General features: G+C 49.2%; 1 protein-coding gene across 1 annotated transcript in view; it reads left to right on the top strand.

Annotated features, from left to right (window-relative positions):
- Positions 1-27,630, top strand: part of UBASH3A (ubiquitin associated and SH3 domain containing A) — a 71,897-nt gene that overhangs the window by 19,589 nt on the left and 24,678 nt on the right. Inside the window, exons 5-10 of the mRNA XM_075847248.1 lie at positions 3,017-3,186; positions 6,758-6,966; positions 7,196-7,265; positions 19,184-19,331; positions 22,621-22,740; positions 25,112-25,204. Of these exons, the coding sequence (XP_075703363.1) occupies positions 3,017-3,186; positions 6,758-6,966; positions 7,196-7,265; positions 19,184-19,331; positions 22,621-22,740; positions 25,112-25,204 (810 nt within the window). The remainder of the gene's footprint in view (positions 1-3,016; positions 3,187-6,757; positions 6,967-7,195; positions 7,266-19,183; positions 19,332-22,620; positions 22,741-25,111; positions 25,205-27,630) is intronic.

Raw genomic sequence — 27,630 nt, 5'->3', positions numbered from 1 at the left:
CCACCGGCCTGAGAGTAAAACATTTCAGAACAACTGCGAACGTGGGACTTTTGACTCCTCCAAGGTTTTTTCTCACACTATTCACTACAGCCGTTTCACACATTTATTCATAAATCAGACAACATCTTGGTGACAAGATCACAAGTTCAAACTCAGTCCCAAATGACAGTGCAAGGAGGACCACCACCACATCACACAGGACAGTGCGAGGAGGACCACCACCACATCACACAGGACAGTGCGAGGAGGACCACCACCACATCACACAGGACAGTGCGAGGAGGACCACCACCACGTCACACAGGTCCAAACTCAGTCACACAGGACAGTGCGAGGAGGACCACCACCACATCACACAGGTCCAAACTCAGTCACACAAGACAGTGCGAGAAGGACCACAACCACATCACACAGGACAGTGCGAGGAGGACCATCACCACATCACACAAGTCCAAACTCAGTCACACAGGACAGTGCGAGGAGGACCACCACCACATCACACAGGTCCAAACTCAGTCACACAAGACAGTGCGAGGAGGACCACCACCATATCACACAGGTCCAAACTCAGTCACACAGGACAGTGCGAGGAGGACCACCACCACATCACACAGGACAGTGCGAGGAGGACCACCACCACATCACACAGGACAGTGCGAGGAGGACCACCACCACATCACACAGGTCCAAACTCAGTCACAGAGGACAGTGCGAGGAGGACCACCACCACATCACACAGGTCCAAACTCAGTCACACAGGACAGTGCGAGGAGGACCACCACCACATCACACAGGTCCAAACTCAGTCACACAGGACAGTGCGAGGAGGACCACCACCACATCACACAAGTCCAAACTCAGTCACACAGGACAGTGCGAGGAGGACCACCACCACATCACACAAGTCCAAACTCAGTCACACAGGACAGTGCGAGGAGGACCACCACCACATCACACAGGTCCAAACTCAGTCACACAGGACAGTGCGAGGAGGACCACCACCACATCACACAGGACAGTGCGAGAAGGACCACAACCACATCACAAAGGACAGTGCGAGGAGGACCACCACCACATCACACAGGTCCAAACTCAGTCACACAGGACAGTGCGAGGAGGACCACCACCACATCACACAGGTCCAAACTCAGTCACACAGGACAGTGCGAGGAGGACCACCACCACATCACACAAGTCCAAACTCAGTCACACAGGACAGTGCGAGGAGGACCACCACCACATCACACAGGTCCAAACTCAGTCACACAGGACAGTGCGAGGAGGACCACCACCACATCACACAGGACAGTGCGAGAAGGACCACAACCACATCACAAAGGACAGTGCGAGGAGGACCACCACCACATCACACAAGTCCAAACTCAGTCACACAGGACAGTGCGAGGAGGACCACCACCACATCACACAGGTCCAAACTCAGTCACACAGGACAGTGCGAGGAGGACCACCACCACATCACACAGGACAGTGCGAGGAGGACCACCACCACATCACACAGGACAGTGCGAGAAGGACCACAACCACATCACACAGGACAGTGCGAGGAGGACCACAACCACATCACACAGGACAGTGCGAGGAGGAACACCACCACATCACACAGGTCCAAACTCAGTCACACAGGACAGTGCGAGGAGGACCACCACCACATCACACAAGTCCAAACTCAGTCACACAGGACAGTGCGAGGAGGACCACCACCACATCACACAGGACAGTGCGAGGAGGACCACCACCACATCACACAGGTCCAAACTCAGTCACACAGGACAGTGCGAGGAGGACCACCACCACATCACACAGGTCCAAACTCAGTCACACAAGACAGTGCGAGGTGGACCACCACCACATCACACAGGACAGTGCGAGGAGGACCACCACCACATCACACAGGTCCAAACTCAGTCACACAGGACAGTGCGAGGAGGACCACCACCACATCACACAGGTCCAAACTCAGTCACACAAGACAGTGCGAGGTGGACCACCACCACATCACACAGGACAGTGCGAGGAGGACCACCACCACATCACACAGGTCCAAACTCAGTCACACAGGACAGTGCGAGGAGGACCACCACCACATCACACAGGTCCAAACTCAGTCACACAAGACAGTGCGAGGTGGACCACCACCACATCACACAGGACAGTGCGAGGAGGACCACCACCACATCACACAGGACAGTGCGAGAAGGACCACAACCACATCACACAGGACAGTGCGAGGAGGACCACCACCACATCACACAAGTCCAAACTCAATCACACAGGACAGTGCGAGGAGGAACACCACCACATCACACAGGACAGTGCGAGGAGGAACACCACCACATCACACAGGACAGTGCGAGGAGGACCACCACCACATCACACAGGACAGTGCGAGGAGGACCACCACCACATCACACAGGACAGTGCGAGGAGGACCACCACCACATCACACAAGTCCAAACTCAGTCACACAAAGAATCCCTGTACTTGGTCAGTTATTTTATATATTTCGTGGACTGGTTCCGATCTTTGGGTATGATTCGCTTTGTGGGTTATTTTTTATTTTAGATTAAGAAATTGTACCAAAAATGTCAGAACTGAAACGTTTTGTTGGACATGAATATTTTAGAGATTTTCTTTCTGCCATAAACACTCTACTGGGGCAAACAGCCAACAACTGGCACCATCTGAGCAGCTCTGGGAGAGTCACATGAAAGTTACTTCATTACCAGGACCAATAGAGGCAGCGCCACTGAGCGATATGTATATAATATGTATATAAAGACCGAAGGCCGAAAGGAAAAAACCTCCTGCCTTCCTCTGGTATGTCTGTATTAATGACGACCCCAGTCCATCGCTGAATGGGGTCCGGACTGTGGGATGTGTCTCTTCCTAAGGTCAGTCCCTGGAATCCTGTAAGATCAGAGGATTTGGCAGGAGATCCAGATCTTCATTCTGTCTATTTGTAGAAATCTCCTTCTTGACACCTCTGTTCCCGCAGGCTGCTCTGTGAGGTCGGTCTCTAGAGATTTCCACTTGACTCTGGCCCACAAGTTCTCACCACATCACCAGGGGACGCTGGAGCGTTTAGCGAAATCTATCAGCCCGACCCAGCGCTGTGTATGGGAGGCGGCCATCTTTTCCAGAGACATGAGATTTGTTCACTACCAGGTACTTGTTCTCAGCGTAAGTCCGTGACTTCATATATCCATACAAGAGAGCAGATCATCGAAGCCACCACATGTGTGGACTACTGCTCCATCCTCCATATTGTGCCCGCAGTGCACTCCTCCCAGCCAGTGGACATGCACAGTAGGGGGGTCGTATTGATGGAGGAGGCGCACTGGACCTGACTCTGTATGGGGGTCATATATTGGCTGGCACTATATGGGGGCACACTGTGGGTTGGGGAGGTACTAGCTGGCACTAAATGGGGACACACAGTGGGTTGGAGAGGTACTAGCTAACACTATATGGGGGCATACAGTTAGTTGGGGAGGTACTAGCTGGCACTATATGGTGGCACACAGTGGATTGGGGTGGTACTAGCTGGCACTATATGGGGCCACACAGTGTATTTAGGAGGTACTAGCTGGCACTATATGGGGACACACAGTGGATTGGGGTAGTACTAGCTGGCAGTATATGGGGGCACACTGTGGATTGTGGAGGTACTAGCAGGCACTATATGGGGCACACAGTGGATTGGGGTGGTACTAGCTGGCACTATATGGGGGCACACAGTGGATTGGGGTGGTACTAGCTGGCACTATATGGGGGCACACAGTGGATTGGGGTGGCACTAGCTGGCACTATATGGGGGCACACTGTGGATTGTGGAGGTACTAGCTGGCACTATATGGGGTCACACAGTGGATTGGGGTGGCACTAGCTGGCACTATATGGGGGCACACTGTGGATTGTGGAGGTACTAGCAGGCACTATATGGGGCACACAGTGGATTGGGGTGGTACTAGCTGGCACTATATGGGGGCACACAGTGGATTGGGGTGCTACTAGCTGGCACTATATGGGGGCACACAGTGGATTGGGGTGGTACTAGCTGGCACTATATGGGGGCACACAGTGGATTGGGGTGGCACTAGCTGGCACTATATGGGGGCACACAGTAGATTGGGGTGGCACTAGCTGGCACTATATGGGGGCACACAGTGGATTGGGGTGGCACTAGCTGGCACTATATGGGGGCACACAGTAGATTGGGGTGGCACTAGCTGGCACTATATGGGGGCACACTGTGGATTGTGGAGGTACTAGCAGGCACTATATGGGGGCACACAGTAGATTGGGGTGGTACTAGCTGGCACTATATGGGGGCACACAGTGGATTGGGGTGGCACTAGCTGGCACTATATGGGGCACACAGTGGATTGGGGTGGCACTAGCTGGCACTATATGGGGCACACTGTGGATTGTGGAGGTACTAGCAGGCACTATATGGGGCACACAGTGGATTGGGGTGGTACTAGCTGGCACTATATGGGGGCACACAGTGGATTGGGGTGCTACTAGCTGGCACTATATGGGGGCACACAGTGGATTGGGGTGCTACTAGCTGGCACTATATGGGGGCACACAGTGGATTGGGTTGGCACTATATGGGGGGCACACAGTGGATTGGGGAGGTACTAGCTGGCACTATATGGAGGGAGACAGTAGATTGGGGTGGCACTAGCTGGCACTATATGGGGGCACACAGTGGATTGGGGTGGTACTAGCTGGCACTATATGGGGGCACACAGTGGATTGGGGTGGTACTAGCTGGCACTATATGGGGGCACACAGTAGATTGGGGTAGCACTAGCTGGCACTATATGGGGCACACAGTGGATTAGGGTGGTACTAGCTGGCACTATATCGGGCACACAGTGTATTTAAGAGATACTATCTGCCACTATATGGGGGCACACAGTAGATTGGGGTGGCACTAGCTGGCACTATATGGGGGCACACAGTGGATTGGGGTGGTGCTAGCTGGCACTTTATTGGGGCACAAAGTGGATTGAGGTGGTACTAGCTGGTACTATATGGGGGCACAGAGTGGATTGGGGTGGTACTAGATGGCACTATGTCGGGCACACAGTGTATTTAGGAGGTACTAGCTGGCACAATATGGGGGCACACAGTAGATTGGGGTGGCACTAGCTGACACTATATGAGGGCACACAGTGGATTGGGGTGGCACTAGCTGGCACTATATGGGGGCACACAGTGTATTGGGGTGGCACTATATGGGGGGCACACAGTGGATTGGGGTGGTACTAGCTGGCACTATATGGATGGAGACAGTAGATTGGGGTGGCACTATATGGGGGCACACATTGGATTGGGGTGGTACTAGCTGGCACTATATGGGGCACACAGTGGATTGGGGTGGCACTAGCTGGCACTATATGGGGCACACAGTGGATTGGGGTGGCACTAGCTGGCACTATATGGGGCACACAGTGCATTGGGGTGGCACTAGCTGGCACTATATGGGGGGCACACAGTGGATTGGGGTGGTACTAGCTGGCACTATATGGGGCACACTGTGGATTAGGGTGGTACTAGCTGGCACTATATGGATGGAGACAGTAGATTGGGGTGGCACTATATGGGGGCACACAGTGGATTGGGGTGGTACTAGCTGGCACTATATCGGGCACACAGTGTATTTAAGAGGTACTAGCTGGCACTATATGGGGGCACATAGTGGATTGGGGTTGTACTAGCTGGCACTTTATGGGGGCACAAAGTGGATTGGGGTGGCACTAGCTGGCACTATATGGGGGCACACAGTGGATTGGGGGGGTGCTAGCTGGCACTATATGGGGGCACACAGTGGATTGGGGGGGTGCTAGCTGGCACTTTATTGGGGCACAAAGTGGATTGAGGTCGTACTAGCTGGCACTATATGGGGGCACAGAGTGGATTGGGGGGTACTAGATGGCACTATGTCGGGCACACAGTGTATTTAGGAGGTACTAGCTGGCACTATATGGGGGCACACAGTGGATTGGGGTGGTACTAGCTGCCACTATATGATGCACACAGTGGATTGGGGGGGGGGGGGTACTAGCTGGCACTATATGAGGGCACACAGTGGATTGGGGTGGTACTAGCTGGCACTATATGGGGGCACACAGTGGATTGGTTGGTACTAGCTGCCACTATATGATGCACACAGTGGATTTGGTGGTACTAGCTGGCACTATATGGGGGCACACAGTGGATTGTGGAGGTACTATCTGGCACTATATGATGCACACAGTGGATTGGGGTGATACTAGCTGGCACTATATGGGGGCACACAGTGGATTCGGTGGTACTAGCTGGCACTATATGATGCACACAGTGGATTGGGGTGGTACTAGCTGGCACTATATGAGGCACACAGTGGATTGGGGTGGTACTAGCTGGCACTTTATGGGGGCACACAGTGGATTGGGTGGTACTAGCTGGCACTATATGATGCACACAGTGGATTGGGGTGGTACTAGCTGGCAGTGTTATGCCCATCTCAGCTGCTGGAGCTGCAGTTCATGTTTTTAACCTGTTATCTCCATGAAGCTTCTGCTATTACAAGTACTTCTCAGTCCTAATTTTTCTGTATTGCTCATCATTATAATTTATCTCCATGACCTCCCACCAGTGCCCTGGCCGTGCAGCAGACGATGCTGAGTCCTTTCTGGAGGACACTTGTTGGACTTGGTCATGACTGAGACTCTTCTTCTTACAGACACTTCGAGCACGTTTTCCCTTTGAGTCCCAGAACGATGATGAGTTGAAGCTTTGTGTAGGAGACGTCGTATTTGTGGACACTACTGGGGTCTCGAACATTCCAGAAGGGTGGCTGATGGCCGCTTCCCACCGTACCGGTTGTTGGGGGCTGGTTCCTGAGAATTACTTAGACAAAGAGGCCGAGACCATTACCTGGGTCAAGCAAAGGTGAGAGCAGCCGAATATTGACTGCATAGGGCAACACCCAAACAGGTGCCAACCCATAGAACCTCCTCTAGAACCATCTCTGACAGGGTCCATAGTAATATGGGGGGAATCATCACCCCGCATGTCCTGTCATCTGTATTGATGGATCCACCCAACGATCAGTAGAGGTTGAGGCCGGAGCTGCAGTGACCATACATTGCACTTACTCTACATCTGGTTATTTTTTCAGATCTTATAGGTTTGGTCCAGATCAGAGCGAATGTAATGAGAAGACCACAAAGTCCCCAAACACCACACAGGTAAGTGACCCACATTGGGCACATCATGTCCTTCCACCTTCTGAATAATCCGGAGCTCTCGACATAAGACAAGATGTGGAATAAAACTGTGTAGGGGCTCAAGTGTGTGCAGATGATTGTTCAATGATTTGTAAGTGGATGGAGGATTGTATGTGGAACATTGTATGTGGAACATTGTATGTGGATAGTATGTGGAGGATTGTATGTGGGTGGAGGATTGTATGTGGAGGATTGTATGTGGATAGTTGTATGTGGACGGAGGATTGTATGTGGATGGAGGATTGTTTGTGGATGGAGGATTGTATGTGGATGGAGGATTGTTTGTGGATGGAGTGAGACAGTGACAGGTAAAGTCATTGAGGGAAGGTACATTTCCCCTAGAATCCTGTCATATGTATCCTAGGCTCCAGGGAATGAGTAGTTCTTGCAATAGAAAGCTCTAGCTTTCCAATCTCGGCTTAAGGAAAAGCCGGAAAAAAGGGCCTGGAGTTGGATTGTAGAAGAGCAGGGCGGGTTCCCCAATCCCTAGTCCATCTCTGTTTGTAGGACAAGGCTGCTGCTCAATTAGCTGCACCTGTAGCCTGTGTATAAAAAGGTGCAGACACCGTGTGTGGGAGTCTCACCCCTGACTCAGACCGGAGACTACTAAGGCTGGAGTAGCCTGTATGCTATGTGAGTAAAGACCTGTGTTACTTTGTGTCCAGTGCCTGGTAGGAAGGCACTTGGTATAGTTAGATAATATCTTGTTTAGTTAGTGCTCAGACGAGCAGGATTTATTTTGTATTTTGCCTTGTTGTACAAGAGGCTGTTTCTTTGACAAGAATAAAAACACAGGCAAAGCCCTGTTATGACTTTTAATGCACGGTGTCCCTGTCTCTGGCTACTAAGAAACCGCTGTACCAACCTCTCCTGATGCTAAACCCTCACATATGGCGCGGTCTTAAAGAGACATACACCTATTTAAAAGGACTTTTACTGCTCCAAGCGGAAAATCATTGCTAGGGGCGACAACACGATCCCCCCCCCCCCCCCCCGAGAGTGCTTGGCAGTGTATGTCTTGGGTGAAGGCGGCAACAGGGCTAGAAAAAGAGACTGTTAAAATGGATGAAATACTTAAACAGCTGATTCAGGCTAATATCAACCAGGGGAAGATCAGCACAGCTCTGCAAGAAGCCAGCGCGACTCAGCGAATGGTGCATGAGGAAGCCATGCGTGTACAGGCTGAAACCAATATTCTGCTGGGTGAAGCCCACAAACTGGCCTTAAAAGAACAGCAGCAAATTAATCGCCATTTGCAAGACCAAATTCAGGCCTCAGTGGAGAGGTCAGCGGTCCCTCATGGTTTGCGCCAAAACACTCGTGCAGCGGTACAGACATCTCTGCAGAAGATGACACCCACCGATGACATTGAGGCCTATCTCATGGTGTTTGAGCGAGTGGCAGAACGAGAGAAGTTATCTGCAGATCAGTGGGCAGCAGTGGTGGCACCTTTCCTAACCGGAGAGCCGCAAAAGGCGTACTTTGATCTGAATGAGCAGGATGCCAAGGATTACTCCAAGCTGAAGGGTGAGATCCTTGCCCGTCTGGGTGTTAATTTGAATGTGCGTGCTCGACGGGTGCACAACTGGACTTTTGTGGAACACCTACCTGCCCGATCACAAATGTATGATCTTGTCCATCTTGCAAGGAAATGGCTACAGCCAGAGGAATCAACCCCTGCGCAGATCGTGGAGAGAGTGGTGCTTGACAAATACATCCGCTCCTTACCACCGAAGGTTCAGTGTTGGGTCGGTCAAGGAGATCCTACAGATGCGGAACAGCTGGTGAACCTGATTGAAAGGTACAGAGCTACTCAGGATCTACTCCAAGAAGTACCGCCTGGATGTTCTAACCCCAGGAACAGCAAATCGTGCGGAGCACCCGGTAAGGCTGTTCCATTTACTAGAGGGGTGAGAAATGTCTTTAAGGGAGGTGGCTCAGAAGGGGAGCAGACGGAGGGAAGAAATCCCAGAGAGACACTGAAGGCCAGACCAGGGTCTCAAGTTGGGGACCGGGGCCGCATACAGTGCTGGCGGTGTTATGGACCTGAGCATATTGCTGCCAATTGTCCCCTGACTACTGAGCCAATGGAGTGTGATGCAGCAAGGCGAATATCCTTGTTTGCACGTCCTGTTTGTTCTGCTGAGACGGTTTACGAGACTGAGCAACAAATGTGTGTCGTAAAAGTGGAAGGGTGTACTGTGAGTGCCTTGCTGGATTCTGGGAGTCTGGTTACCCTGGTGCATGCCAGCCTGATAGACCCTGGAACATTCAGCGGACATAGTATAGGGGTCCTGTGCATACATGGGGACACTAAAGAATACCCCACCGCTTTGGTCACTCTAGAGACTTCCTGTGGAACCGCTCGCCATGAAGTGGGTGTGGTCAAGTCCCTGACGCACAGTGTGATCCTGGGGAGAGACTTCCCAGTGTTCTGGGACTTGTGGAGGAAGAAAGATGTAACCTCCACTGTAAATGTTAATGATGGTATTAATGTGTGCGCTGTGATTAGCCCAGAACCCTTTAACGAGGATGCTGAGGTGCCAGCAGTAGGGGTGACCACTGAGCCTGATAAATTTCCTCTGGCTGTTTTTGCTGGTGAAACAGATGAGCAGGAGGAAATTTCTGAGATACCAGAGTTAAATGTATCACGTAACAATTTTGGGACTTCTCAACTTAGCGATCCCACATTGGTAAAAGCCAGGGAAAATACTAAGGTATTAAATGGAGTGCCTCAACATCCAGGGGCTGATAAGGTGTTTCCACACATGGCGGTTAACCAGGATTTGCTGTATCGGATAGATAACGTATGTGGGGAGGTTGTTGAACAGCTGGTGATACCCCAACCGTATCGTAGAACGGTGTTGGACCTGGCTCATAAACACGTGCTGGGTGGACATCTAGGTTGCGAAAAGACCAGAGAGCGTATCTTACAACGATTCTTCTGGCCGGGGGTATATACGGAAGTTCAGAGGTATTGCGAGTCCTGCCCGGAGTGTCAGATAACGGCTCCTATGCCACATTTTAGGAGTCCGCTGGTGCCTTTGTCTATCATTGGGATCCCTTTTGAAAGAATTACCATGGATCTGGTCGGCCCTTTGGTCAAATCCTCTAGAGGACATCAATATATCCTAGTGGTGTTGGACTATGCCACACGCTACCCTGAGGCAGTCCCTTTGCGAAATTCCTCTTCAAAAGCCATTGCAAGAGAGTTGTTTTACATGTTTTCCCGTACTTGTTTACCTAACGAAATCCTTACCGATCAGGGAACTCCCTTTATGTCCAAAATCAACCAGGAATTATGTAAACTGCTGAAAATTAAACACCTGCGTACCTCTATATATCACCCTCAAACTGATGGTCTTGTCGAAAGATTCAATAAGACATTAAAAGGCATGTTGAGGAAGGTGGTTAGTAAGGATGGGAAGGATTGGGACTGTCTTCTGCCCTATTTGATGTTCGCTGTACGTGAAGTTCCTCAATCATCCACCGGGTTTTCTCCTTTTGAACTTGTATATGGCAGACAACCCCGTGGTCTCCTGGACATAGCCAAGGAAACCTGGGAGCAAGAGTCCACACCTTATAGGAGTGTAATTGAGCATGTCACGTTGATGCAAGACCGAATCGCTGCGGTCATGCCGATAGTTAAGGAACACTTGGAGCAAGCTCAGGATGCTCAGGGCAGACCAGTATAATAAAACATGACATTGTGACCATTGTGTGGAGGATTGTGTGTGGATGGAGGATTGTATGTGGATGGAGGATTGTATGTGGATGGATGGACATAGGATTGTATGTGGATGGTTGTATGTGGATATAGGATTGTATGTGGATGGATGGATATAGGATTGTATGTGGATGGAGGATTGTATGTGGATGGATGGACATAGGATTGTATGTGGATGGTTGTATGTGGATATAGGATTGTATGTGGATGGATGGACATAGGATTGTATGTGGATGGATTGTATGTGGATGGAGGATTGTATGTGGATGGAGGGTTGTATGTGGAGGATTGTATGTGGATGGATGGTTGTATGTGGATGGAGGATTGTATGTGGATGGAGGATTGTATGTGGATGGAGGATTGTATGTGGATGGAGGATTCTATGTAAATGGACAGTTGTATGAGGATGGAGGATTGTATGTGGATGGAGGATTCTATGTAAATGGACAGTTGTATGAGGATGGAGGATTGTATGTGGATGGATTGTATGTGGATGGAGGGTTGTATGTGGAGGATTGTATGTGGATGGAGGATTGTATGTGGATGGAGGGTTGTATGTGGAGGATTGTATGTGGATGGAGGGTTGTATGTGGATGGATTGTATGTGGATGGAGGATTGTATGTGGATGGAGGGTTGTATGTGGAGGATTGTATGTGGATGGATGGTTGTATGTGGTTGGAGGATTGTATGTGGATGGAGGATTGTATGTGGATGGAGGATTGTATGTGGATGGAGGATTGTATGTGGATGGAGGATTGTATGTGGAGGATTGTATGTGGAGGATTGTATGTGGACGGAGGATTCTATGTAAATGGACAGTTGTATGAGGATGGAGGATTGTATGTGGATGGATGGATGAATATAGGATTGTATGTGGATGGGTATATGGATATAGGATTGTATGTGGATGGGTGGATGGACATAGGATTGTATGTGGATGGATATAGGATTGTATGTGGATGGGTGGATATAGGATTGTATGTGGATGAGTGGATGGATATAGAATTGTATGTGGATGGGTGGATGGATATAGGATTGTATGTGGATGGATGGATGGATGGATATAGGATTGTATGTGGATGGATGGATATAGGATTGTATGTGGATGGATGGATATAGGATTGTATGTGGATGGATGGATGATTATATGTGGATGGATGGATATAGGATTGTATGTGGATGGATGGATATAGGATTGTATGTGGATGGATGGATATAGGATTGTATGTGGATGGATGGATATAGGATTGAATGTGGATGGATGTATATAGGATTGTATGTGGATGGATGGATATAGGATTGTATGTGGATAGATGATTGTATGTGGATGGATGGATGGATGATTGTATGTGGATGGATGGATATAGGATTGTATGTGGATGGATGGATGGATATAGGATTGAATGTGGATCGATGGATATAGGATTGTATGTGGATGGATGGATATAGGATTGTATGTGGATAGATGATTGTATGTGGATGGATGGATGGATGATTGTATGTGGATGGATGGATGGATGATTGTATGTGGATGGATATAGGATTGTATGTGGATGGTTGTATGTGGATGGAGGATTGTATGTAGATGGATGGATATAGGATTGTATGTGGATGGATGGATATAGGATTGTATGTGGATGGATGGATGGATATAGGATTGAATGTGGATCGATGGATATAGGATTGTATGTGTATGGATGGATATAGGATTGTATGTGGATAGATGATTGTATGTGGATGGATGGATATAGGATTGTATGTGGATGGATATAGGATTGTATGTGGATGGATATAGGATTGTATGTGGATGGTTGTATGTGGATGGAGGATTGTATGTGGATGGATGGATATAGGATTGTATGTGGATGGATGGATATAGGATTGTATGTGGATGGATGGATATAGGATTATATGTGGATGGTTGTATGTGGATGGTGGATTGTATGTGGATGGAGTATTGTATGTGGATGGAGTATTGTATGTGGATGGAGTATTGTATGTGGATGGAGGATTGTATGTGGATGGAGTATTGTATGTGGATGGAGGGTTGTATGTGGAGTATTGTATGTGGATGGAGTATTGTATGTGGATGGAGTATTGTATGTGGATGGAGGATTGTATGTGGATGGAGGATTGTATGTGGATGGAGGATTGTATGTGGATGGATTGATATAGGATTGTATGTGGATGGATGGATATAGGATTATATGTGGATGGTTGTATGTGGATGGAGGATTGTATGTGGATGGATGGATATAGGATTGTATGTGGATGGATGGATATAGGATTGTATGTGGATATAGGATTGAATGTGGATGGATGGATATAGGATTGTATGTGGATGGATGGATGGATGGATGGATGATTGTATGTGGATGGATGGATATAGGATTGTATGTGGATGGAGGGTTGTATGTGGATGGAGTATTGTATGTGGATGGAGGGTTGTATGTGGAGTATTGTATGTGGATGGAGTATTGTATGTGGATGGAGTATTGTATGTGGATGGAGGATTGTATGTGGATGGAGGATTGTATGTGGATGGATTGATATAGGATTGTATGTGGATGGATGGATATAGGATTATATGTGGATGGTTGTATGTGGATGGAGGATTGTATGTGGATGGATGGATATAGGATTGTATGTGGATGGATGGATATAGGATTGTATGTGGATATAGGATTGAATGTGGATGGATGGATATAGGATTGTATGTGGATGGATGGATGGATGGATGGATGATTGTATGTGGATGGATGGATATAGGATTGTATGTGGATGGATGGATATAGGATTGTATGTGGATGGATGGATATAGGATTGTATGTGGATGGATGGATATAGGATTGTATGTGGATGGATGGATATAGGATTGTATGTGGATGGTTGTATGTGGATGGAGGATTGTATGTGGATGGAGGGTTGTATGTGGAGGATTGTATGTGGATGGAGGATTGTATGTGGATGGAGGATTGTATGTGGATGGAGTATTGTATGTGGATGGAGTATTGTATGTGGATGGAGGGTTGTATGTGGAGGTTTGTATGTGGATGGATGGTTGTGTGTGGATGGAGGGTTGTATGTGGATGGATTTTATGTGGATGGAGGATTGTATGTGGATGGAGGATTGTATGTGGATGGAGGATTGTATGTGGAGGATTGTATGTGGATGGAGGATTGTATGTGGATGGAGGATTGTATGTGGATGGAGGATTGTATGTGGAGGATTGTATGTGGATGGAGGATTGTATGTGGATGGAGGATTGTATGTGGAGGATTGTATGAGGATGGAGAATTGTATGTGGATGGATGAATAAAGGATTGTATGTGGATGGGTGGATGGATATAGGATTGTATGTGGATGGGTGGATGGATATAGGATTGAATGTGGATGGATATAGGATTGTATGTGGATGGGTGGATGGGTATAGGATTGTATGTGGATGGATGGATGGATGGATATAGGATTGTATGTGAATGGATGGATGGATGGATGTATATAGAATTGTATGTGGATGGATGGATATAGGATTGTATGTGGATGGAGGATTGTATGTGGATGGATGGATATAGGATTGTATGTGGATGGATATAGGATTGTATGTGGATGGATGGATGGATATAGGATTGTATGTGGATGGGTGGATGGATATAGGATTGTATGTGAATGGATGGATGGATGATTGTATGTGGATGTATATAGAATTGTATGTGGATGGATGGATATAGGATTGTATGTGGATGGATGGATATAGGATTGTATGTGGATGGATGGATATAGGATTGTATGTGGATGGAGGATTGTATGTGGATGGATGGATATAGGATTGTATGTGGATGGATATAGGATTGTATGTGGATGGATGGATGGATATAGGATTGTATGTGGATGGGTGGATGGATGGATGTATATAGAATTGTATGTGGATGGATGGATGGATATAGGATTGTATGTGAATGGATGGATGGATGTATATAGAATTGTATGTGGATGGATGGATATAGGATTGTATGTGGATGGATGGATGGATGGATATAGGATTGTATGTGGATGGATGGATATAGGATTGCATGTGGATGGATGGATATAGGATTGTATGTGGATGGATGGATATAGGATTGTATGTGGATGGATGGATATAGGATTGTATGTGGATGGATGGATATAGGATTGTATGTGGATGGATGGATATAGGATTGTATGTGGATGGATGGATATAGGATTGTATATGGATGGATGGATGATTGGTACCCCAGTCAGTTGTGATCAGGGGTTTAAGCCTTCGCTTTAGTATATCCCGGGTTTGTTGTCTAAATCCTTTGTGTCCGGTGGTTTATGTCCCGGTACAACACGTCACTGTCTCCTGTCCCGGTACAACACGTCACTGTCTCCTGTCCCGGTACAACACGTCACTGTCTCATGTCCCGGTACAACACGTCACTGTCTCATGTCCCGGTACAACACGTCACTGTCTCCTGTCCCGATACAACACGTCACTGTCTCATGTCCCGGTACAACACGTCACTGTCTCATGTCCCGGTACAACACGTCACTGTCTCCTGTCCCGGTACAACACGTCACTGTCTCATGTCCCGGTACAACACGTCACTGTCTCATGTCCCGGTACAACACGTCACTGTCTCCTGTCCCGGTACAACACGTCACTGTCTCCTGTCCCGGTACAACACGTCACTGTCTCATGTCCCGGTACAACACGTCACTGTCTCATGTCCCGGTACAACACGTCACTGTCTCCTGTCCCGATACAACACGTCACTGTCTCATGTCCCGGTACAACACGTCACTGTCTCATGTCCCGGTACAACACGTCACTGTCTCCTGTCCCGGTACAACACGTCACTGTCTCATGTCCCGGTACAACACGTCACTGTCTCATGTCCCGGTACAACACGTCACTGTCTCCTGTCCCGGTACAACACGTCACTGTCTCCTGTCCCGGTACAACACGTCACTGTCTCCTGTCCCGGTAAAACACGTCACTGTCTCCTGTCCCGGTAAAACACGTCACTGTCTCCTGTCCCGGTACAACACGTCACTGTCTCCTGTCCCGGTACAACATGTCACTGTCTCCTGTCCCGGTACAACACGTCACTGTCTCATGTCCCGGTACAACACGTCACTGTCTCATGTCCCGGTACAACACGTCACTGTCTCATGTCCCGGTACAACACGTCACTGTCTCATGTCCCGGTACAACACTTCACTGTCTCATGTCCCGGTACAACACGTCACTGTCTCATGTCCCGGTACAACACGTCACTGTCTCATGTCCCGGTACAACACGTCACTGTCTCATGTCCCGGTACAACACGTCACTGTCTCATGTCCCGGTACAACACGTCACTGTCTCATGTCCCGGTACAACACGTCACTGTCTCATGTCCCGGTACAACACGTCACTGTCTCATGTCCCGGTACAACACGTCACTGTCTCATGTCCCGGTACAACACGTCACTGTCTCATGACCCGGTACAACACGTCACTGTCTCCTGTCCCGGTACAACACGTCACTGTCTCCTGTCCCGGTACAACACGTCACTGTCTCCTGTCCCGGTACAACACGTCACTGTCTCCTGTCCCGGTACAACACGTCACTGTCTCCTGTCCCGGTACAACACGTCACTGTCTCCTGTCCCGGTACAACACGTCACTGTCTCATGTCCCGGTACAACACGTCACTGTCTCCTGTCCCGGTAAAACACGTCACTGTCTCATGTCCCGGTACAACACGTCACTGTCTCCTGTCCCGGTACAACACGTCACTGTCTCATGTCCCGGTACAACACGTCACTGTCTCCTGTCCCGGTACAACACGTCACTGTCTCATGTCCCGGTACAACACGTCACTGTCTCATGTCCCGGTACAACACGTCACTGTCTCCTGTCCCGGTACAACACGTCACTGTCTCATGTCCCGGTACAACACGTCACTGTCTCATGTCCCGGTACAACACGTCACTGTCTCATGTCCCGGTACAACACGTCACTGTCTCATGTCCCGGTACAACACTTCACTGTCTCATGTCCCGGTACAACACGTCACTGTCTCATGTCCCGGTACAACACGTCACTGTCTCATGTCCCGGTACAACACGTCACTGTCTCATGTCCCGGTACAACACGTCACTGTCTCATGTCCCGGTACAACACGTCACTGTCTCATGTCCCGGTACAACACGTCACTGTCTCATGTCCCGGTACAACACGTCACTGTCTCATGTCCCGGTACAACACGTCACTGTCTCATGTCCCGGTACAACACGTCACTGTCTCATGACCCGGTACAACACGTCACTGTCTCCTGTCCCGATACAACACGTCACTGTCTCCTGTCCCGGTACAACACGTCACTGTCTCCTGTCCCGGTACAACACGTCACTGTCTCCTGTCCCGGTACAACACGTCACTGTCTCCTGTCCCGGTACAACACGTCACTGTCTCCTGTCCCGGTACAACACGTCACTGTCTCCTGTCCCGGTACAACACGTCACTGTCTCATGTCCCGGTACAACACGTCACTGTCTCATGTCCCGGTACAACACGTCACTGTCTCCTGTCCCGGTACAACACGTCACTGTCTCATGTCCCGGTACAACACGTCAGTGTCTCCTGTCCCGGTACAACACGTCACTGTCTACTGTCCCGGTATAACACGTCACTGTCTCATGTCCCGGTACAACACGTCACTGTCTACTGTCCCGGTACAACACGTCACTGTCTCCTGTCCCGGTACAACAAGTCACTGTCTCCTGTCCCGGTACAACACGTCACTGTCTCATGTCCCGGTACAACACGTCACTGTCTCATGTCCCGGTACAACACGTCACTGTCTCATGTCCCGGTACAACACGTCACTGTCTCATGTCCCGGTACAACACGTCACTGTCTCATGTCCCGGTACAACACGTCACTGTCTCATGTCCCGGTACAACACGTCACTGTCTCCTGTCCCGGTACAACACGTCACTGTCTCATGTCCCGGTACAACACGTCACTGTCTCATGTCCCGGTACAACACGTCACTGTCTCCTGTCCCGGTACAACACGTCACTGTCTCATGTCCCGGTACAACACGTCACTGTCTCATGTCCCGGTACAACACGTCACTGTCTCCTGTCCCGGTACAACACGTCACTGTCTCCTGTCCCGGCACAACTCGTCACTGTCTCATGTCCCTTGTGACTTCCCAGTTTATTATCATTGAGTGCGATTCATTGTCCTCGTTTACATCCGTGTTATTTGCATCTCGTGACTAATGATTGAGGGTTTTCACTAATATTGTGATGAATGATGTTACAGGTAAGTATCCGACTGCTGTGTGGGGTCAGGAAGGGTTAAGTTCCTCCTCTGCATCAGGCAGCTCAGTCTGAACAAGGATGAACTTGATGGAGGGGTGTTGACTTTAGGCTGCCTCCTCCTACTGGGGTCCCATGTGGGGGTCCTCTGCCCTGGATTATTCTTGACCAGCGAGGTCCGGGCTCTTGGTCTAGTCAGGGATTCTGTGCATTATCTAGTAGAGGTTTTACTGCAGGCATCGCTGCTCAGCGGATATACACACATATACAGTATATATATATATACACATGGAGGGCAGGTCTGTGGTTTCCTCCTCTGAGACTTCCTGCTGATTATAATCTCTATATGAGGTGCAGCAGAGAAGATCAACATCCGTGTGGTTCACCCTGGATTTGCGGGGGTGACATTATGAGGGGCGTTCGAGAAATACTTCATGACCTTGAGCTTGGAGCAACCACCAGTAGAGACATCTCAGTAGGTGGACGGCCATGATGTGTGGAGCCGGCCATAGACCTCAACATTTCCTCCAGTACAAGGAGTGTCCTGTGTTGTGTGGGAGGCTCATCAGGGGTCACATATTTATAGATGAATGATGGTCCCCAGAGACGGTGGATGTTGGACGTATCTGTCGTGTAATCAGAAGATAATAAACACTATGATCAGATCCTCCAGGACGATCAGTGTCTGCAGATCCCAGAATCGGAGCCTCCAGTCTTGGATGGTCAATCTTACATCTTGTAGATCTGTATAGACGGGTGATCTCCCGGGATCACCCAATGTCTGGGTCTCATTCGTCTCCTCACTGATTATTCTGTATGTGTTTATACAGCTGAGAAACAATGACCTTACAGAAGAACTTCCTGTCCCCGTAACCTTCACCCCAGCGGAGACTCGACACGTCCTCCTAGTCAGGCATGCAGAGAGCGTGGACGAGGTATTTGGTCGCCAGTGGTTGACTGAACGTGCCCTGGTGAATGGTAAGATGCCCTCATCTGGTCTTTCAATGCTGCCCCCTGTACATATGAAGTCCATCATAAATAGTCCTTACTACGGCTCGTCCCATGTACTCCTGGAGACGTGTTAGAGATGGTGAAATAAAGTGATGAGCTGCTGCCGGGCCACCGAGGGTCACAGTGTGGTCTCCACCCTGACACCATCCTCACTGCCACGTGTCCACCACAGGATCCTGTATCTGGTGAATGCGCCCACATGTCTACCTATGGGGTCAGTTATGGTGGGTTAATGGTAAGATCACTTTTCAATCATTCATGGCAGCAGAAAGCTCAACGTTTTTGCTATTTTACAGTGAGCATTGGAGGGGCCGCGGATTTAGAAGGGACAATATATAGATGGTCATGTGCCGGTGTATATAGACAGAAGCATAAAGTACAACTCCTTAAAGCAAAATCGGTCCCAGGGCCCAAAACTGTCACATACGGAATGCAAAAGAAAAGACAAAGCGCACATAGTGCATGAAACGGTGAAACGCTTTTTATGCAAAGCGTGACAAGATTGTGCTCACCTTGAGGTGTGACGCTGGGAGCATAACATCCACAGACGCATGATTCAATGGTCCTTAGTAGTTGTTAGGACTTGGAATTAGGTGCAGCCGGAGATCCGGTTCGAGAGTTGGGAACAGTCTCGATATTTCAATTGGAAGAAATTGACAGAAATTAAGCCTTGTTTTTATGCATCTGTCTTCTGACTGAGTAGAACGAATAAATCCCACGTAGGTTGCGCCAGAGGGAATATCCGTTTTTTCCTACACCTTTCTTCCAAAACTGTCACATGACCATTGTAGTAGTGGTCTCTCCTTCCTTCTCCAGAGCCAAGGTGTGATTGCAATCTTAGCACCCCCAATACCTACACCCCTGTATATGACCATAATGTGAACACTACTCACACTGCCTAGATAGAGACTGCATGTAGTTGAGTTATAAACTCTGCCGGCTCTCCGGTCCCTAACCACAAGATCCACACGTGAAATATAACAGGCTCAGAGCACATTCACTGCGCTGTAATCTGGACCCCATAAACACTAATGATGTTGAGAGCCCCCTATAAGTCCAAATACGGACGTGGCTCCATCATGCCAAAAACCAACTCTGCGTTGCACGAAGTTGCCAACATTTGGGGACATAGTTGGGGCAGTGAATCTCCATAAAGGCATTTATTAAAAAAACTGCTTATATTCTTGGTTATGGTCCAAGCAGAATGGACATGGATCATCGGCGAAGGCGTCCCCATCACAGGCTGGACACGAAGGTCTTATTCCGGCCTTCTCCGTATTCTTCACACGCGGCTCTTATATCCTGGACACGCGGCTCTTATGTCCTGGACACGCGGCTCTTATGTCCTGGATACGCGGATCTTATTCCGGTCTTCTCCATGTTCTTCACATGGGGCTCTTATGTCCTGGACACGCGGCTCTTATTTCACTCTTCTCTGTGTCCTTCACACGCGGCTCTTATGTCCTGGACACGCGGGTCTTATTTCGGTCTTCCTCGTATTCTTCACATGGGGCTCTTATGCCCTGGACACGCGGGTCTTATTCCGGTCTTCTCCATGTTCTTCACATGGGGCTCTTATGTCCTTGACACACGGGTCTTATTCCGGCCTTCCTCGTATTCTTCACATGGGGCTCTTATGCCCTGGACACGCGGGTCTTATTCCGGCCTTCTCCATGTTCTTCACATGGGGCTCTTATGTGCTGGACACGCGGCTCTTATTTCGCTCTTCTCTGTGTCCTTCACACGCAGCTCTTATGTCCTGGACACGCAGGTTTTATTCCGGTCTTCTCCATGCTCTTCACATGGGGCTCTTATGTCCTGGACACGCGGGTTTTATTCCGGTCTTCTCCATGCTCTTCACATGGGGCTCTTATGTTCTGGACACACGGGTCTTATTCCGGCCTTCTTCGTATTCTTCACATGGGGCTCTTATGTCCTGGACACGCGGCTCTTATTTCGCTCTTCTCTGTGTCCTTCACACGCGGCTATTATGTCCTGGACACACAGGTCTTATCCGTTCTTCTCCATGTTCTTCACATGGGGCTATTATGTCCTGGACACGTGGGTCTTATTCCGGTCTTCTCCATGTTCTTCACATGGGGCTCTTATGTCCTGGACACGTGGGTCTTATTCCGGTCTTCTCCATGTTCTTCACATGCGGCTATTATGTCCTGGACACGTGGGTCTTATTCCGGTCTTCTCCATGTTCTTCACATGGGGCTCTTATTTCCTGGACACACGGGTCTTATTCCGGTCTTCTCCATGTTCTTCACATGCGGCTCTTATATCCTGGACACGTGGGTCTTATTCCGGCCTTCTCCATATTCTTCACATGGGGCTATTATGTCCTGGACACATTGGTCTTATTCCGGTCTTCTCCATGTTCTTCACACGCGGCTCTTATGTTCTGGACACGCGGGTCTTATGTTCTGGATACGCGGGTCTTATCTTGTCTTCTCCATGTTCTTCACATGGGGCTATTATGTCCTGGACACGCGGGTCTTACTCCGGTCTTCTCCATGTCCTGGACAGTTACTATTTTTATAGGTCCATGAGACTTTTTGTCTCTCCATAATTTTTGGCTCATGTGTCAGTATGAACCTTAATATTATATTCATACATTTTGATCTCATCTGACCGTCCATAGTGATATCAGCAGCGTGGGCCATATCCCTCATCATGACGCACACTGTTTGGCGAATATATCAGATTTGCCTGTCCTACAATCGGTTCTTACCATCGTGTGGCTCTTCTCTTGTAAATAAGTCATATGGCAACTGACTATAAAATGATCAGACCCCGGACTCTCTGCAAGCGTTACATAAAAGGGTTCGGGGCTTAGTACATGTGGCGCTCGGCCTGAACCCCGTGCTTTTCGTGTGTGTACCAATGCCAGACTAGGATTATATCAAGGTCACAAACATTTGTCAGGGAGTTTATTAGATGAGCCGTGTACAGTGACATCATCCAATATTCAGAAAAAGGGGTGAGAACTACACCACCGTAATTTTAATTGGGGATGTAAGAAGACAACAGACTGTCCTTATGGGCGAGCTCCAACGCTCTCTAGGATTCACAGGAAGAAGAATCGATGATGTCATCATTCCAAACAAAGCGAACCTCCTTATTGTCCCGCAGTGCGGACTCCAGCGGCGTTTCAGCTCAGAGCCTTTTTCTGCTTTCATCTGTTATTAATGACATTGTCCCTGCAGTGGGATCATCCAGTCCCTACAATGTTTATCTTGTCTGTGTCAAGGGGTTTATTCCAGATCAGACCTCAACTTTCCAGTGAAACTTCCAAACAGAGAGAAATTTTCTGATTTTGAAGCGGATCCCCCATTATCATCGTGTGGAATGTTCCAGGCCCAGCTATTCGGTAAGAACCAACAGACAGGGGTGGAGGAGGGGGACAATAAATATGAGGACGCCCCTTCAGGTTTCTGATAATATCCCTCAGTATTCCCAGAAATGACTATAACGTAGAAGACCGGAAACATTGTTCAGATAATATTCACCGATCAGCCAAAACATTACAACCAGGTGAAGAGACGAACCATGAAGATTTGGTAACAAGGGGGGGGGGGATATATTAGGGGTTATATTGGGGGGATATATTAGGAGGATATACTAGGGGGATATATTAGGGGGATATATTAGGGGGGATATATTCTACAGCAAGTAATCAGTCAGTTCTTGAAGCTGATGTTGGAAGCAGGAAAAATGGAGAAGTGTAAAGATCTGAGCGACTGTGACAAATTGGGATTATAGACGACTGGGTCATCTGCAGAATGGCCGTCCCGTGGGGTGTTCCCGATCTTGTGGGGTGTTCCCGATCTTGTGGGGTGTTCCCGATCTTATGGGGTGTTCCCGGTTGCAGTGGTTAGTACCCACCAAAAGACTGGCGACAGGGTCATGGGGGAATAAGGCTCCTTGATGTGCGGGGTGGGGAGGCTAGCTCGCCTGGTCTAATCCCACAGAAGATTTACTGTACCACAAATTACTGATAAAGATACTGCTGATTGTGATAGAAAGAAGTCATAACACGCAGAGCATCACAGCTTGAGGTATATGGGGCCGTGCAGCTGCAGACCGGTCATACTGACCCCTGTCCACCGCCAAAAGTGCCTACAATGGTCACATGACGTCAGAACTGGAGCAATGGAAGACGTCTGGTCTGATGAATCACGTGTTACATCATGTGGGCGGCCGGGTGCGTCACTTACCTGGGGAAGAGGTGGCACCAGGATGCATTATGGGAAGACGACGAGGCGGCAGGGGCAGGGTGATGATCTGGACAATGTTCTGCTGGGAAACTTCACACGTCTTGTACCGGAGACCACAGGAACATTCACACATCTTGTACCAGAGACCACAGGAACCTTCACACGTCTTGTACCGGAGACCACAGGAACCTTCACACATCTTGTACCAGAGACCACAGGAACCTTCACACATCTTGTACCAGAGACCACAGGAACCTTCACACATCTTGTACCGGAGACCACAGGAACCTTCACACATCTTGTACCAGAGACCACAGGAACCTTCACACGTCTTGTACCGGAGACCACAGGAACCTTCACAAGTCTTGTACCGGAGACCACAGGAACCTTCACACGTCTTGTACCGGAGACCACAGGAACCTTCACACGTCTTGTACCGGAGACCACAGGAACCTTCACACGTCTTGTACCGGAGACCACAGGAAACTTCACGCGTCTTGTGCCGAAGACCACAGGAACCTTCACACGTCTTGTGCCGGAGACCACAGGAACCTTCACACGTCTTGTACCAGAGACCACAGGAACCTTCACACATCTTGAACCAGAGAACAGAGGAACCTCCAGATGTCTTGTGCCGAAGACCACAGGAACCTTCACACGTCTTGTGCCGGAGACCACAGGAACTTTCACACGTCTTGTACCGGAGACCACAGGAACCTTCACACATCTTGTACCAGAGACCACAGGAACCATCACACGTCTTGTGCCGAAGACCACAGGAACCTTCACACGTCTTGTGCCGGAGACCACAGGAACTTTCACACGTCTTGTACCGGAGACCACAGGAACCTTCACACATCTTGTACCAGAGACCACAGGAACCTTCACACGTCTTGTACCGGAGACCACAGGAAACTTCACACGTCTTGTACCAGAGACCACAGGAAGCTTCAGACGTCTTGTACCAGAGACCACAGGAACCATCACACATCTTGTGCCGGATACCACAGGAACTTTCACAAGTCTTGTGCTGGAGACCACAGGAACCTTCATACGTCTTGAACCAGAGAACACAGGAACCTTCAGCTGTCTTGTACCAGAGACAGCAGGAACCTTCAGACGTCTTGTACCAGAGACCACAGGAACCCCTTCAGACATCTTGTACCAGAGACCACAGCAACCTTCACATGTCTTGAACCAGAAACCACAGGAACCTTCAGACGTCTTGTATCAGAAACCACAGAAACCTACAGATGTCTTTTACCAGAGACAACCTAAACCTTCAGATGTCTTGTACCATAGACCACAAGAACCTTCAGACGCCTTGTACCAGAGACCACAGGAACCTTCACACATCTTGTGCCAGATACCACAGGAACCTTCACACGTCTTGTGGGCTCCATGACGACAGATCACAGCTGTACGAGGGCGACTACAGGATATTAGGCCGGTGGTTGTAATGTAATGTCAGATGGGGGATGTGTGTTCTATATCAGGGATGAGTAATATGTTATTATGTTCCAGGAGAAGGGATGCGGGATTCCTCTATGATGTGCGTTGCAGTATTTTGCTCCCCAGCCTTGCGTTGCGTCCAGACTGCACAGCTCATCCTCACAGGTACAGTATGTCACCATGACTAGCAGAGCGCACCATGGCTGGCTTGATGAAGTAAGGTTGTTGTGGTTATGTGTGTAATAAGTCATCTAGACCTCGTATGTCACACGTGAAGCCCCCAGGATGTATGGAGCTATTCCATGGGATAACATTGTATTCTGGTTTGTACCACTCAGAGCGCTCATATGGTCCAGTCATTGTAATCATGTATACATATTGTTCATTTGTGTCGCTGTGATTGTAACCATCAGCTGGCCGCAGGAGTTCTCCTAGTTGTATGCTCACATTATCATTCATACATGTGCAGTACTGTAGACACAATAGGGCAGATTCATCAATGTAGCTTTGCATCGATAATGACCAATAAAGCACCACGTTGATTACTAAGTGCTCGGCACGTTGGGTCGCATACTTAGAATATGACGTGGATTTGTCGGGTTGTTAAAGGCACTAGATTTATCACTGGTGTGCGACAGTTTTATGGAGTAAAATGCTGGTCTAAAATATTCCAATAGTTTTAAAGACATCTAACGTGCGCCAAATCTATCTCTCTAAGCCATTATTAATAATTCTGCCCCAATGACAACATCCTATGGATTAGGGAGCAGGTCTCCTTCTATCCTGAAGAAGGGATGGACTCTGGTCACCACTTCACAGGTGATCTCTTGTTGCTCCTGGATGTCCCCACTGTACAGATGACCGTGGCGGCTGAGACCAGATAGGGATGGGAAGACCTGTAGGAGAGGTGACCACTTATCTACCACTGTACAGGTGACCGGGGCTCTGAGACTGGACAAGGATGGGATGACCTGTAGGAGAGGTGACCTCGTATTTACCACTGTACAGGTGACTGGGACGGCTGAGACTGGACAAGGATGAGATGAACTGTAGGAGAGGTGACCTCGTATCTACCACTGTACAGGAGACCGGGGTGGCTGAGACTGGACAAGGATGGGATGACCTGTAGGAGAGGTGACCTCGTATCTACCACTGCACAGGAGACCGGGGTGGCTGAGACTGGACAAGGATGGGATGACCTGTAGGAGAGGTGACCTCGTATCTACCACTGCACAGTTGACCGGGGCGGCTGACACTGGACAAGGATGAGATGACCTGTAGGAGAGGTAACCTCATATTTACCACTGTACAGGTGACTGGGGTGGCTGAGACTGGACAAGGATGGGATGACCTGTAGGAGAGGTAACCTCGTATTTACCACTGCACAGTTGACCGGGGCGGCTGACACTGGACAAGGATGAGATGACCTGTAGGAGAGGTAACCTCGTATTTACCACTGTACAGGAGACCGGGGTGGCTGAGACTGGACAAGGATGAGATGACCTGTAGGAGAGGTAACCTCGTATTTACCACTGTACAGGAGACCGGGGTGGCTGAGACTGGACAAGGATGGGATGACCTGTAGGAGAGGTGACTTCTTATCTACCACTGTACAGGTGACCGGGGCTCTGAGACTGGACAAGGATGGGATGACCTGTAGGAGAGGTGACCTCGTACTTACAACTGTACAGATGACCGGGGTGGCTGAGACTGGACAAGGATGGGATGACCTGTAGGAGAGGTGACCTCGTATCTACCACTGTACAGGTGACCGGGGTGGCTGAGGCTGGACAAGGATGGGATGACCTGTAGGAGAGGTGACCTCGTATCTACCACTGTACAGGAGACCGGGGTGGCTGAGACTGGACAAGGATGGGATGACCTGTAGGAGAGGTGACCTTGTATCTTCCACTGTACAGGTGACCGGGGCGGCTGAGACTGGACAAGGATGTGTTGACCTGTAGGAGAGGTGACCTCTTATTTACCACTGTACAGGTGATCGGGGTGGCTGAGACTGGACAAGGATGGGATGACCTGTAGGAGAGGTGACCTCTTATCTACCACTGTACAGGAGACCGGGGTGGCTGAGACTGGACAAGGATGGGATGACCTGTAGGAGAGGTGACCTCGTATCTTCCACTGTACAGGTGTAGGGGCGGCTAAGGCTGGACAAGGATGGGATAACCTGTAGGAGAGGTGGCATCGTATCTACCACTGTACAGGTGACTGGGGCAGCTGAGACTTGACAAGGATGGGATGACCTGTAGGAGAGGTAACCTCGTATTTACCACTGTACAGGAGACCGGGGTGGCTGAGACTGGACAAGGATGGGATGACCTGTAGGAGAGGTCACTTCTTATCTACCACTGTACAGGTGACCGGGGCGGCTGAGACTGGACAAGGATGAGATGAACTGTAGGAGAGGTGACCTCTTATCTACCACTGTACAGGTGACCAGGGCGGCTAAGGCTGGACAAGGATGGGATGAACTGTAGGAGAGGTGACCTCTTATCTACCACTGTACAGGTGACCAGGGCGGCTAAGGCTGGACAAGGATGAGATGAACTGTAGGAGAGGTGACCTCTTATCTA

The sequence above is a fragment of the Rhinoderma darwinii genome, assembly GCF_050947455.1.
Source record: "Rhinoderma darwinii isolate aRhiDar2 chromosome 2 unlocalized genomic scaffold, aRhiDar2.hap1 SUPER_2_unloc_37, whole genome shotgun sequence".
NCBI classification, from domain to species: domain Eukaryota; kingdom Metazoa; phylum Chordata; class Amphibia; order Anura; family Rhinodermatidae; genus Rhinoderma; species Rhinoderma darwinii.
This window is presented reverse-complemented; position numbering and strand designations above follow the sequence as displayed.